This window comes from Culicoides brevitarsis, chromosome 1 (genome assembly GCF_036172545.1).
Source record: "Culicoides brevitarsis isolate CSIRO-B50_1 chromosome 1, AGI_CSIRO_Cbre_v1, whole genome shotgun sequence".
In the NCBI taxonomy this organism is placed as follows: Eukaryota; Metazoa; Arthropoda; class Insecta; order Diptera; family Ceratopogonidae; genus Culicoides; species Culicoides brevitarsis.
The window spans coordinates 5,865,103-5,879,595 of NC_087085.1; the positions used below are offsets into that span (position 1 = coordinate 5,865,103).

At 27.5% G+C, this 14,493-nt stretch overlaps 2 protein-coding genes across 3 annotated transcripts; one reads left to right on the plus strand and one right to left on the minus strand.

Annotated features, from left to right (window-relative positions):
- Positions 1–5,763: 5,763 nt before the first annotated feature.
- On the plus strand, positions 5,764–6,516 carry LOC134827321 (ADP-ribosylation factor-like protein 6). Its single transcript, XM_063839918.1, has 3 exons — positions 5,764–5,941; positions 6,003–6,260; positions 6,319–6,516. The coding sequence occupies exons 1-3, from the start codon at positions 5,764–5,766 to the stop codon at positions 6,492–6,494; spliced, it is 612 nt and encodes a 203-aa protein (XP_063695988.1). The 3' UTR covers positions 6,495–6,516.
- Positions 6,517–9,600: 3,084 nt separating this feature from the next.
- LOC134831589 (RNA-binding protein cabeza-like) lies at positions 9,601–14,272 on the minus strand. Of its 2 annotated transcripts, none has more exons than XM_063845364.1 (6): positions 14,111–14,272; positions 13,816–14,001; positions 13,331–13,406; positions 12,540–12,574; positions 10,769–11,137; positions 9,601–10,256 (listed from the first exon to the last, which is right to left on the minus strand). In XM_063845364.1, the coding sequence occupies exons 1-6, from the start codon at positions 14,118–14,120 to the stop codon at positions 9,805–9,807; spliced, it is 1,128 nt and encodes a 375-aa protein (XP_063701434.1). In that variant the 5' UTR covers positions 14,121–14,272; the 3' UTR covers positions 9,601–9,804. The 2 variants fall into 2 exon arrangements, with proteins under 2 accessions (XP_063701434.1, XP_063701423.1); XM_063845353.1 differs by having other exon boundaries at positions 12,540–12,577; positions 14,111–14,271.
- Between the last annotated feature and the right edge of the window lie 221 nt (positions 14,273–14,493).

The window sequence follows — 14,493 nt, forward strand, 5'->3', positions numbered from 1 at the left end:
GAAGGAAGAGAGAAGGAAGCCTACAAGATAAGACTTCTTGATTGATTACAAGACTAATGAAGTCAGTTGTTGTTGTTGTCTTGTCGCTTTTTCGCTCACACATAACGAGTTAAGTGAGATTAGGTGACATGTGCATCATCATCATCATCCTCGTTTTTCTCACATTGTCGTCTTTTTTTTGAAGGGCTTGGGACAAATTTCTTCTTTAATTTGAATTTTAAACGACTTTCATCGACATTTTTACTACATGCGATTTACAAAGCGAAAAGTTTTACAAAAAAATTAAATTTAAAAAAAATAGTTTGAAATTTATTGCGGGATATTCTGATATGAAAAAATATAAAAAAAATTTTTTCTCGAATTTTTTAAATATTTTTAAAAAAAATTCTTTTAACAAAAAAAAAAATCTTATATCAAGGTATTGTTCGTCGTAAATAAATTTATTAAAGAGTTAAATGCAATTTATTTCTTTTTTCACCCGCAACGTGTTAAACACTGATTGAAATTGGCATGCAGTTCATGGCATCTCGTTGCATCGTATTTCTCTAAACGACTAAAGTTGTTGCTGAAAACAAAATTTTATGAATGGAGATTCGATGAGGTGAGTTTTTCCGTAAATGGTATAAAATAGGGGAAATTTTCAAATAGTGAATTGTGAAAAATCGGGGAAAGGCAGTTGTCTCTTTTTAGTTGAATTGTTGTCTTTTTCTAGCAAAGGATTCAGCAGTCATGATGTTGAATGTTCTTTCATTGAAAATTTCATGAGAAAATGCGGAGAAACGACTTTTTATGAATTTTGAAGGAAAAAGAAGAAATTTTTTTTCATATTTTTTTTTTTTTTTTTTTCATAAGAATAAGAAAAAAAATATTTTTATTGAGAATTGTAGATTTTATTATCATTTTGAATCATTTCGCAACTCAAAACTGCCAAAAAATTGAAACTGAAAAAAATTTTTTTCTTTGACATAGTTTGGTTTTAAAAACTAAATCAAGAGCAAAAAAACTGTGTCAAAGCTATTTTTGTCAAATCTTGCTCCAAATGGATTGAAATTTGTCAGAGGGCTCTAATTTATCATTTTTAATCATTTTATAACTCAAAACTGCCAAAAAATTGAAACTGAAAAAAAATGTTTTCTTTGACATAGTTTGGTTTTAAAAACTAAATCAAGAGCAAAAAAACTGTGTCAAAAACTGTGTCAAAGCTATTTTGTCAAATCTTGCTTCAAATGGATTGAAACTTGTCAGAGGGCTCTAATTTATCATTTTTAATCATTTTATAACTCAAAACTGCCAAAAAATTGAAACTGAAAAAATTTTTTTTCTTTGACATAGTTTTGTTTTAAAAACTAAATCAAGAGCAAAAAAACTGTGTCAAAAACTGTGTCAAAGCTATTTTTGCCAAATTTTGCTCCAAATGGATTGAAATTTGTCAGAGGGCTCTAATTTATCATTTTTAATCATTTTATAACTCAAAACTGCCAAAAAATTGAAACTGAAAAAAATTTTTTTCTTTGACATAGTTTTGTTTTAAAAACTAAATCAAGAGCAAAAAAACTGTGTGAAAAACTGTGTCAAAGCAATTTTTGTCAAATATTGCTCCAAATGGATTGAAATTTGTCAGAGGGCTCTAATTTATCATTTTTAATCATTTTATAACTCAAAACTGCCAAAAAATTGAAACTGAAAAAAAATTTTTTCTTTGACATAGTTTTGTTTTAAAAACTAAATCAAGAGCAAAAAAAACTGTGTCAAAAACTGTGTCAAAGCTATTTTTGTCAAATCTTGCTCCAAATGGATAGAAATTTGTCAGAGGGCTCTAATTTATCATTTTTAATCATTTTATAACTCAAAACTGCCAAAAAATTGAAACTGAAAAAAAATTTTTTCTTTGACATAGTTTTGTTTTAAAAACTAAATCAAGAGCAAAAAAAAAAAACTGTGTCAAAAACTGTGTCAAAGCAATTTTTGTCAAAGCAATTTTTGTCTTGCTCCAAATGGATTGAAATTTGTCAGAGGGCTCTAATTTATCATTTTTAATCATTTTATAACTCAAAACTGCCAAAAAATTGAAACTGAAAAAAAATTTTTTCTTTGACATAGTTTTGTTTTAAAAACTAAATCAAGAGCAAAAAAACTGTGTCAAAAACTGTGTCAAAGCAATTTTTGTCAAATTTTGCTCCAAATGGATTGAAATTTGTCAGAGGGCTCTAATTTATCATTTTTAATCATTTTATAACTCAAAACTGCCAAAAAATTGAAACTGAAAAAAAATTTTTTCTTTGACATAGTTTTGTTTTAAAAACTAAATCAAGAGCAAAAAAACTGTGTCAAAAACTGTGTCAAAGCAATTTTTGTCAAATATTGCTCCAAATGGATTGAAATTTGTCAGAGGGCTATAATTTATCATTTTTAATCATTTTATAACTCAAAACTGCCAAAAAATTGAAACTGAAAAAAATTTTTTTCTTTGACATAGTTTTGTTTTAAAAACTAAATCAAGAGCAAAAAAACTGTGTCAAAAACTGTGTCAAAGCAATTTTTGTCAAATATTGCTCCAAATGGATTGAAATTTGTCAGAGGGCTCTAATTTATCATTTTTAATCATTTTATAACTCAAAACTGCCAAAAAATTGAAACTGAAAAAAATTTTTTTCTTTGACATAGTTTTGTTTTAAAAACTAAATCAAGAGCAAAAAAACTGTGTCAAAAACTGTGTCAAAGCAATTTTTGTCAAATATTGCTCCAAATGGATTGAAATTTGTCAGAGGGCTCTAATTTATCATTTTTAATCATTTTATAACTCAAAACTGCCAAAAAATTGAAACTGAAAAAAAATTTTTTCTTTGACATAGTTTTGTTTTAAAAACTAAATCAAGAGCAAAAAAACTGTGTCAAAAACTGTGTCAAAGCTATTTTTGTCAAATCTTGCTTCAAATGGATTGAAATTTGTCAGAGGGCTCTAATTTATCATTTTTAATCATTTTATAACTCAAAACTGCCAAAAAATTGAAACTGAAAAAATTTTTTTTCTTTGACATAGTTTTGTTTTAAAAACTAAATCAAGAGCAAAAAAACTGTGTCAAAAACTGTGTCAAAGCTATTTTTGTCAAATCTTGCTCCAAATGGATTGAAATTTGTCAGAGGGCTCTAATTTATCATTTTTAATCATTTTATAACTCAAAACTGCCAAAAAATTGAAACTGAAAAAAATTTTTTTCTTTGACATAGTTTTGTTTTAAAAACTAAATCAAGAGCAAAAAAACTGTGTCAAAAACTGTGTCAAAGCAATTTTTGTCAAATATTGCTCCAAATGGATTGAAATTTGTCAGAGGGCTCTAATTTATCATTTTTAATCATTTTATAACTCAAAACTGCCAAAAAATTGAAACTGAAAAAAAATTTTTTCTTTGACATAGTTTTGTTTTAAAAACTAAATCAAGAGCAAAAAAACTGTGTCAAAAACTGTGTCAAAGCTATTTTTGTCAAATCTTGCTCCAAATGGATTGAAATTTGTCAGAGGGCTCTAATTTATCATTTTTAATCATTTTATAACTCAAAACTGCCAAAAAATTGAAACTGAAAAAATTTTTTTTCTTTGACATAGTTTTGTTTTAAAAACTAAATCAAGAGCAAAAAAACTGTGTCAAAAACTGTGTCAAAGCTATTTTTGTCAAATCTTGCTCCAAATGGATTGAAATTTGTCAGAGGGCTCTAATTTATCATTTTTAATCATTTTATAACTCAAAACTGCCAAAAAATTGAAACTGAAAAAAAATTTTTTCTTTGACATAGTTTTGTTTTAAAAACTAAATCAAGAGCAAAAAAACTGTGTCAAAAACTGTGTCAAAGCAATTTTTGTCAAATCTTGCTCCAAATGGATTGAAATTTGTCAGAGGGCTCTAATTTATCATTTTTAATCATTTTATAACTCAAAACTGCCAAAAAATTGAAACTGAAAAAAAATTTTTTCTTTGACATAGTTTTGTTTTAAAAACTAAATCAAGAGCAAAAAAACTGTGTCAAAAACTGTGTCAAAGCAATTTTTGTCAAATTTTGCTCCAAATGGATTGAAATTTGTCAGAGGGCTCTAATTTATCATTTTTAATCATTTTATAACTCAAAACTGCCAAAAAATTGAAACTGAAAAAAAATTTTTTCTTTGACATAGTTTTGTTTTAAAAACTAAATCAAGAGCAAAAAAACTGTGTCAAAAACTGTGTCAAAGCAATTTTTGTCAAATCTTGCTCCAAATGGATTGAAATTTGTCAGAGGGCTCTAATTTATCATTTTTAATCATTTTATAACTCAAAACTGCCAAAAAATTGAAACTGAAAAAAAATTTTTTCTTTGACATAGTTTTGTTTTAAAAACTAAATCAAGAGCAAAAAAACTGTGTCAAAAACTGTGTCAAAGCAATTTTTGTCAAATCTTGCTCCAAATGGATTGAAATTTGTCAGAGGGCTCTAATTTATCATTTTTAATCATTTTATAACTCAAAACTGCCAAAAAATTGAAACTGAAAAAAAATTTTTTCTTTGACATAGTTTTGTTTTAAAAACTAAATCAAGAGCAAAAAAACTGTGTCAAAAACTGTGTCAAAGCAATTTTTGTCAAATCTTGCTCCAAATGGATTGAAATTTGTCAGAGGGCTCTAATTTATCATTTTTAATCATTTTATAATTCAAAACTGCCAAAAAATTGAAACTGAAAAAAAATTTTTTCTTTGACATAGTTTTGTTTTAAAAACTAAATCAAGATCAAAAAAACTGTGTCAAAAACTGTGTCAAAGCTATTTTTGTCAAATCTTGCTCCAAATGGATTGAAATTTGTCAGAGGGCTCTAATTTATCATTTTTAATCATTTTATAACTCAAAACTGCCAAAAAATTGAAACTGAAAAAAAATTTTTTCTTTGACATAGTTTTGTTTTAAAAACTAAATCAAGAGCAAAAAAACTGTGTCAAAAACTGTGTCAAAGCTATTTTTGTCAAATCTTGCTCCAAATGGATTGAAATTTGTCAGAGGGCTCTAATTTATCATTTTTAATCATTTTATAACTCAAAACCGCCAAAAAATTAGAACTGAAAAAAAATTTTTTCTTTGACATAGTTTTGTTTTAAAAACTAAATCAAGAGCAAAAAAACTGTGTCAAAAACTGTGTCAAAGCTATTTTTGTCAAATCTTGCTCCAAATGGATTGAAATTTGTCAGAGGGCTCTAATTTATCATTTTTAATCATTTTATAACTCAAAACTGCCAAAAAATTGAAACTAAAAAAAAAAAAATTTTTTTTCATAAAAATTTAAAATAATAATTTTTTTGGGTAAAAAAAATCCATAAAAATACTTCAACTGATCTTATCAATCCAATTCAAATCGACATTTACGCGCCGCATTCGTCTCCATGGCAACGAAAAAGTAAACTTAACAATTAACCAACGAAAAATCAAAATCTGTGAACAAAAACAAAAACAACGTTAATTTGTTTATAAATGATGTAATCGTTGCTAAGGCAAATTTTGACCAACTTTAAAAATCATCACTTTAAGAATATTTTCAATTTTTTCGCAATATTTTCGAAAATCTCAACTTTTCGAGGTCAATAACGGAACAAAACAAACTTTCGTGCAAAGGTCGTGTGAAAACTTTTGTAAACGAAATAAATTATTCAAGTAAATTACTTGGAAATGGAAAAAAATCAAAGTTTTTCAATAATTTTTCTCTCTTTTTTTAGACACAAAAAAAAACAAACGTGCAGCAACAAAAATGGGTCTCTTCGATAAACTCGTGAAAGCGCTCGGCATGAAGAAAATTCAAGTAAACATCTTAGTTGTTGGTCTCAATAACAGCGGAAAATCGACAATTGTGAGTCATTTTAAGAATCCCGACGAGCGAAGTACAATTTCCGTTCCGACAGTCGGTTTTCAGATAGAACAGTTTGAAAGTAAGAAACTTTCTTCGACTTCTCTCAAACTAAAAAATTAATTTTTTCTTTTTTTTCACAGACCAAGGCGTATGTTTTACGGCTTTTGACATGTCAGGCGCAGGAAGATATCGCAATTTGTGGGAACATCATTTCAAAAACTGCCAAGGAATTGTCTTTGTCATCGACTCGAGTGACCGAATGCGATTAGTTGTGGTCAAAGATGAGCTCGAACTGCTACTTTCGCATCCGGATATCGAAAAAAGACGTGTTCCAATATTATTTTTCGCCAATAAAATGGATATGCCGGATGCGTTGAGTTCAGTTAAAATAGCAGCAGGTAAGGATTTTGGTAATTTTTGTAAAGAGAATTAATTAAGACACTCCCAACGTAATAGGCTTAGGTTTAGATAAGATCGAGAACAAACCGTGGCATATAAGCTCGTCAAATGCGTTAACAGGCGAAGGATTACAGGATGGAGTGTCGTGGCTCGTTCAACAGATTAAGGAATGCATGGCAGCGAATAGTAACAAACAGGTTAAGAAAGAAATGGAAAAGGAGGAATTGTATTAAAAGTGGAATTTTGATGATTATTACAATAAATTAGGCTTGAAAGTGTTTTGGAAATCAAAAAATTGAAGAATTTTGTGTTAAAAAATTTTGAAAAATTTAAAAGTGATAAAAATTTATTTTAAAAAGTTGTTTAAGGAAAGAAATTTGAATCTGTGGATCTTAAAAATTTTTATGAAAAGTGAATATTTGAACTAAAAATGTAATTTTGTGTTCTAAAAAGTTCAATTTGTGAACGTAAAGTTAATGGGCTCATTCAGCAGACGTTTTTGCGCAAAATTTTCGATTATCGCAAGCGGTTTGAGCCGTTTTGAGCCAATTAAGTTTTTTTTTCAATTTTTACATATTAAAAAAAGTTTGAGAGCGAAATGATGCATAAAGGATCTTCGTAAAATTCCTTCAGCTTTCTATTGCTGCAAGCGGTAATTTCGGTTTGAGTCGTTTTGAGCTAACTAAGAGTTTTCATCAATTTTTACATATTAAGAGAGGTTTGAGAGAGAAATGATGTATGAAGGATCTTCATGAAATTTTCTGAGCTTTCGATTGGTAAAAGCAGTTTGAGCCGTTTTGAGCCAATCAAAAGCTTAAAAAATTTTATAAAGATCATTCATACTATATTTCTCTATAAAACCGCTCAAAATAAAATCGCTCGAATAAAAAAAACTAAATTGGCTCAAAACGACTCAAACCACAAATTTCGCGCAAAAACGTCTGCTGAATAGGCCCATTTGAGAGCTAAGAACTACATTTTAAGGAAAAAAAAATATCTAAAAATTCCCAAAATTAATTTCACGCGAAAGAAAAATCGCAAATTTGTTTTTGTAGCTTTTTGTGGACAAAAAATCTTTCGTTTATTGGAAACAATTAAACATTCATTTGATATTTATGACACAAATATTAGTCAGAATTGTCGCCAAAAATGTAAGGAGTGGCTTCATTAAACATTATATAATAAGTAATACTCCCTGTTACAAATGTTTTATATTTCCATTAATGATTGATTGACTGTTGAACGCAAAAAAAAAACGAAAAAAATCTCTCAAACTGTTGCGCCGCCGTGCCATCTTTGAATTTTTACTCCTTTTTACTTTTGCTGTTCGCTGCAATCAATCAGTTTTTGGGCTTCAGTCTGCGTAATTGAATAAGAAAAATTAATTAATTTCGTAATTTTCGAGAACGAGAGTCGTTAGCGACATGTGACTCTCGATTTTATGGAAAATTACTTGAATCAAGCGATAGATGAGCATCAAAGTTTCAACTGGCGTCTTGCAAGCTTCAGTTGGAACGTTATTGAACTGCGATGGTTGTTGCGGTAAATTAAATCCGCCGCTTCGTTTGCCCCAAGCGGGCGTAAATGTCAACTAAAAACGGAAATTTTCATTAAAAAATCACTTTTTTCACTTTTAAATAATTTTTTTTCTTACTTGTGCATGACAAACGACCATTAAAGTCATTGCAATTACACAAATTCCAACAAATTTTAAAGAATTCATTTTTTTTTTATTTTTTCTTGTAAATTTTCACTAAAATTGCTCAATTTTTTTTTTCTGGATGGGATCGTTCTATTGTCACTCGAGAACTTGTAATATGCCACAGGATCACAATTCAGTTGCTTATATACTCGAAAGCGCGAGGAAAATGAGATATTTGCGCGCGTTTAAACAATTGTCATCGCGTATCCATGCAAAGAGAACACATTAATTTGATAGAAAAATTTTTTAGGGTTTCATGTTGATTTTTAATTGATGATACACAGAAATTAATATGTTCATGTGTGTGAAGCGTTTGTTGCTTGTTTCTCACTCTTCGCAGTAGGGATGTGAGAAAAAAAGGGAGATTTGGAACGTTTTTAGCTAAAAAATTTTTTTTATGTAATTTTTCGTTCAAGTTTGAAAGAAAAAAAAAATTTGTTTTTTTTTTTGAGTTTCTTTCTGAAGAAAATAAAATAATATAATTAATAATTTAAAAAAAAATTATAATCATTAAAAAAAATTATAAATTTAACATTTTTGAACTCCAAAAAATAAATTTTTCAAAATTTCGAATATTTTAGGATAAAAATTAAATTTTGTGAAACAAAAAAAAAATAAAATAAATTTTTTTAAAATTCTGATTTACTTTAAAAAAAAATTTTTTTTGACAATTTTAAAAATAAAATAATTTTTAAAAACATTAAAAAAAATTAAAAAACATCAAAAAAAATATAAAAATTAATAAAATAATTAATTAATAAAATATAAAAAATTTTAAAATTAAAAAAAAAATAAATATAAAAAATTTTCGATAATTGAAATTTTTTAAAATTTTAATTTACAAATTTTACGAAATTAATTTTTTTTTGAATAAAAAATTTTTTCGCTAAAAATTTTAATTTTTAAATTTTGCGAAATTCAAAAAATCAAAATTTAAATTTTAAAAATTAAAAAAAATTTTGAATATTAAAAATTTTTGCTAATTAAGATGAGTAATGAAAAATTTTCATTTTTTCTTTTTTTTTTTTTGAAAAATATAATTTTAAAAATGAAAAATGAAAAACTTTTCAACCGATCTCTCGTTTCAGAACAAATCCACGAAGAACATTCGTCACAAAGCTACGCAACAGTTTATAACCTTCGACAATCTCCCAAATAAATTGAGTAAAAGGTGTTTTCGTTTGACAAATTGATCGATAATTAGTTCATATTATTTTTAGTTTTGACGCGTTTTCTCGCTAGGATGGAGTCACATGGAGATTTTTACGTTCTCTCGGCAAAATGTTTGTCAATAAATGCACATGACACACCCCTTTTCTTGTTGTTTCGTTCAAGTAGGAGACATTTGAAGCCTTTGAAAGGTCCTTTCTGGATCGTAGGCAGCCAAGTGACGTCATTAATTAATTTTCTTTTTTTATCGAGAGCAAGGTTGCGTTTATGTAACGAATATAATTAGACTTACGTTTGAGGCAATAACCTTAAGTTTCAATGGAAAAATAAAATTTGTGAAAAAATTTTCAAATTTTACGAAATTTAATCTTTTTTAAATTTTGAAAGTAAAAAAAATTTTTAAATTAAATTAAATTGTTAAAGAATTTTAAATAAAGAAACAAGGAAAATTTTAATTTTGACTTAATTTTTATTTATCTTCACTTAAAATTGTTCATACCGTTTTTTTTTATTAAAATTATTTTTTTTTTGTTAGTTTATACTGTTTATCATCTATTGCAGTATTTCTAAAGCGAATAACTACTTTGTCAATAATAGGTTGAATGTTGTGAGGTTTTTTTTTTCAAATGTAAATGTAGCTCATGTGAAATGTTTCGGGACGTTATTTTAGTTTAATAGGGCCTTGATCTGTCATTTCCTCGTCTGTCATTGTTGAATTTTCCGCCGCCGCCTCCGCGAGGTCCTCGATCGTTTCCGCCGCGATCATTTCCTCCGAATCGACCTCCTCCTCCGAAAGATCCGCGATCGTTTCCTCCGCGAGGACCTCCGAATCTTCCTCCTGATGGAGGACCTCCTCCGCTTCCCGAACCGCCATCTGCTTTCGGTGTCTTGCAACGATTGCACTCGTTACGCCATGCGAAGTTTTTGTTGCTGCAATCGCTGCAAACCCAATCGCCTTCGCGTTCTTGTCCTCCTTTGTTTCCGCCGCCGCCTCCGCGTGGGCCTCGATCATTTCCGCCGCGATCTCCGTACGAACCGCGATCGCCAGATCCTTGATTGCGTGGAGGACCTCCGCGATTTCCGAAATCACGACCGCCGCCGAAGTCTCGTCCTCTGCCGCCGCCTTTAATTGAAAAAGAAATAAAATTAATTTTAATTTAAAAAATATAAAAAAAAATAAAATAAAATTAAATTTTTTTAAAAAATTGAAAAAAAAATTTTTTTTTTTTTTTTAAAAAAGTGGTTTTAATTTAGTTTTCGTTTTTAAATTTAAAATTTTAAAAAAAAAATTTTTTTTTGTTCAAAATGAAAATAACCAATTTGAAAGTAAGAAATTTTTAAAAAAATTTTTTCATTAATTTTAAAAAATTTTTAAAATCGAAAAAAATTAAAGAAAAAATTAAAAATTCTTTGTAAAAAAAATTCTCAAAATTTACAAATGCTTAAAAAAAAAGCTTGAAAAAAAAATTTCAAAAAAAAATTTCATTTTCAAAATTTTTCAAAAAAATTCTATTTTTTCAACTTTTTTTTAAAAGTAAAATTTTTTTTTAATTGGAAAATTTTAAAATGCTTAAATTTTGAAAAAAAAAAATTTTTAAATAATTTTTTTCAAAATTATAAATCTTGTAAAATTACCTCCGCCGCCGCGTCCTCCGCCAAATCCGCCTTTTCTGTCGAAATTATTGCTCGGGCGTTGCGCCAAACTGACACTAATTTGCGATCCATTGAAGTCTTGCCCGTTGAACCATTGAATTGCCGATTGCGCCGTATGCGGATCCTCGAACGTTACAGTTGCTTCTCCCTTGGAAGAACCGCTCGCTTTGTCCTTGTAGATCCAAATTTTGGGTTTTTGTGTGCGCTTATCCTTCTTGATGAGCCCAATTTGCCCAAAATGACGACTAATTTCCTCCTCGTCGCAATGCGGATCCATGCCAGATACGAAAATTGTATCTTCTTGCGTTACCATGTCACCATTTCCGCCTGCTGAGCCGCCATCACTCCCGCCTAATTTCGTACAGAGAAGAAAAAACGAGTTAGAACGGATATTTTTGAAGGGTTTTCGTTTTTTTTTGCTAATACTTAAAATCTAAAGAGACGCAATGGGAATCAGTTTTTCGTAATTTTCTAATTTTTTTGTTTGTTTTAATGATGATGATACACTCTCAACTACAACTACCAAGAATTTTTTTTCTTTTTTACTTTTATTAATATACTGATGGGAAGACTTAAGTAATATTAGAATGATATTTGGAACCATTGTTATTGTATTACGCTTGAAATACGCTCGATTTTTAACGCTTTTACACTTTTTGCTTTACATCAAACACATTCTCTTGTTAAAAATTATTGCTAAAGATCCAGGTGCTTGTTAACCAATAGTTTTTACACTTTTCATTGTGTATGACATGTGCGTGATGGTCAGTAAGAAACCTTTGTATTAACCTTAACTCTTAATTTTTAACCTTTTAAACCTTTTTTTCTTAAAAATACGCCTTAACATGTAAGAACATTAAAGAATTTTGACATTTTAAAAAAGAAAATTTTAATTTTTGGAACGAATTTTAATTGAAAATGACAAAAACTACTCAAATATTTAATGAAATAATTATTTTGGAGCAATTTTTATTAAAAATAATAATTATTTGCTCAAAAATATTGACTTTGATAAAAATATTTTAACATGTTGATGAAAAAAATCTATCTTAAAGTTTCAATAAAATTTTATTTTTTGAAAAAAAAAATGTTTTTTCTTGTCAAAAAATTTAGATTTTAGAAAAAAAATTATCTAAAGTTAAAAAATTCTAAAATCAAAATTTTTATTAATTAATATTTTTTTAATTTAAAAATTTTTTTAATTTAATTAAAAAATTATTTTTTTTATTTAAAAATTATTTTTTTTTTAATTTAAAAAATTATTTTTTTTTTAATTTAAAAACATTAAAAAATTTAAAAAATTATTTTTTTTTTATTTAAAAATTTAATTTTTAATTAGTTTTTCAAATAAATTTTTTAATTTGATTTTTTTTAATTTAAGAAATTAATTTTTTTTTTTTAATTTAAAAAATAAAATTTTATTCTCTAAAAAATGAAATTTTAATGAAATATCAACTATTTAATGTTTTTCTATCAAAATTCTTTAAATGAACAAGAAACAAGTCTCAAGTTGATTTTTTTTTATTTTTTTGAAAAAAATACTTGAAACTAGTTCAAACCTTAAAATCTACACACTGCGCGTTGGATTTTTTTTTCGCAATAATATTTTTGCAAGAAAGGACTAATTTAATATAAAATTATTAATTGATGTTTTTTTTTTGTCAAAAAAAAATTAAATTAAGGAATAAAATTAAAAATATATATAGATAAAAAAAATTAATGATTGCACCAAAGACAATCCTCTGGCGTTTACCTTTATTGTAACCATATGACCCTTTGTTGCCACCGCTGCTATAAGTATATCAAAACCATATTTGTTCATAAATTACTCATTTTTATCAGTTACCAAGCAGTTTTTCTGATTCGTGACTCTTTATTTTGTGTGAAGTATGTTTTGTAGTTCTCGTAAACGTTTTTTACATTTTTTTGTGAATTTTCGTGTTTGATGTTTCAAGAATCTTAAGGAAAAATTTGAACAAGAAACATCAAGAACACAAATTTCCATGAAGCGATGATACCTTTGACACCTTTTAATCTGGTAGTTTTACTCTTTTATGATTTTTTACGCATTGACGATGATCGTTCTCTAATAACTCGGTGAATAATGTGATTAAATTTATTCATTTATGATTATTTTTAGTTTAAAAAAGTGTTTGCAGGACATTGGAAGTCACAAAATTCATAATTTTTCTTGAAAAACTTTAACAATTTTTTTTGGTTTTCAGAAATTTTATGACTTTCATGTTTGCTAAAATATTTAAGACCCATAGAAGCTTACTCTCAGTATCGTTGAATGATAATTTTAACCAATTACGACAGACTTTTGTCTCTTTTTAACTCTTAATAAAACCATTTTTAACCTTTTTTACGCGTAAAACTCATTTTTTGTCGATATTTTACCCAAAATTTACTCTTTTTGTACTCTTTGTAAAAAAAATTATTTTTCATGTAAACCTTTTTCACAGATTTAACAACTCAACCGTTTACTACCCACTATTCTAAGTCAGAATCATTCAGAAAAGAAGAAATATTTGCGAAACTTACCCAAAATTTCCGCCGCCTTGACGAGGAGGAGGTCCTCCAAAATTGCCGCCTCCGCGATTTCCTCCGCCATAGCCTCCTGTGAAGAAAAAAATTTAAAAAAAATTATTAAAATTCTTTTAAATTAAAAAAAAAATTAAAAAATAAAAAAAATTAAAATTTTTTAAATTAAAAAATTTAAAAAATTAAAATTCTTTTTAAAAATTTTTTAAAAAAAAATTAAAAAAAATTTTAAAATATTTAAAAAAAAAAAAAATAAATTAAAAAAAAATTAAATAAAAAAATTTAAAAAAAGAAAATAAAAATTTTAAAATTAAAATTTTTTTCAAAAAGCGTAATTTTTTTGTTTATCCTTTTTCATTCATGCATTCAATTTTTTTTTTGTTTGTGTTTCCATAGAAAAAATTCCATGAATGCAAATTTAATTTGTTTACAAATTTCTCTTATCAAACATTTTCTTATGGAATTTTTTCAAAATTTTTCCATACCTTGATTTCCTCCATAGCTTCCATTGCCTGGCGGGCCTCCTCCCGCATTACCGCCATATCCTCCCGGATTGCCCGGATTTCTTCCGCCTGGATTTCCGGCTCCATAAGCTGGCGGCGGAGCTCCGCTCGGGTTGAAATTTGGAGGAGGAACGGAAAATTGTCCCGGATTAAAGTTATCGTAGCCGCCTAAAAGAAAAATTCCGAGAATGTCAAAATGGCTTCGGTGTGCAAAAATTTCAAAAGTTGTTTTTTCCCAAAACTAACGTGAAATTTTACAAAATAAATTGATACTTACGATCTACCATTGTAGTTTTTTAGATTTTTACAAGTTTTGGTTGAAATTTATTTGAATTTCTTGATGAATTTCGGTTTTTTTGATGCAGTTTGGAAAGCACGCACCGAAAATGGATGAAGCGTTATCAATTTCATTCGTCTCAAATCTTCTCTGTCACTATGGATTTCCTCTGAAAGTCGTCACGAACCTCATGTATGGATTTCGCGCGCAATTCAGTCACGAGCCTCTTTGATGTCGTTTCGCAGATGGCGCTGAAATCGTTAAATTCCTTAAAAGTGCGAACGACAGGTATTTTACTTTAAATTTTGTAAGCAGTTTTTTTATTTAATTTTGAAGTTATTTCATAAAATTTAAAGAATTTTAAATTATTTAAAAAATTTGAA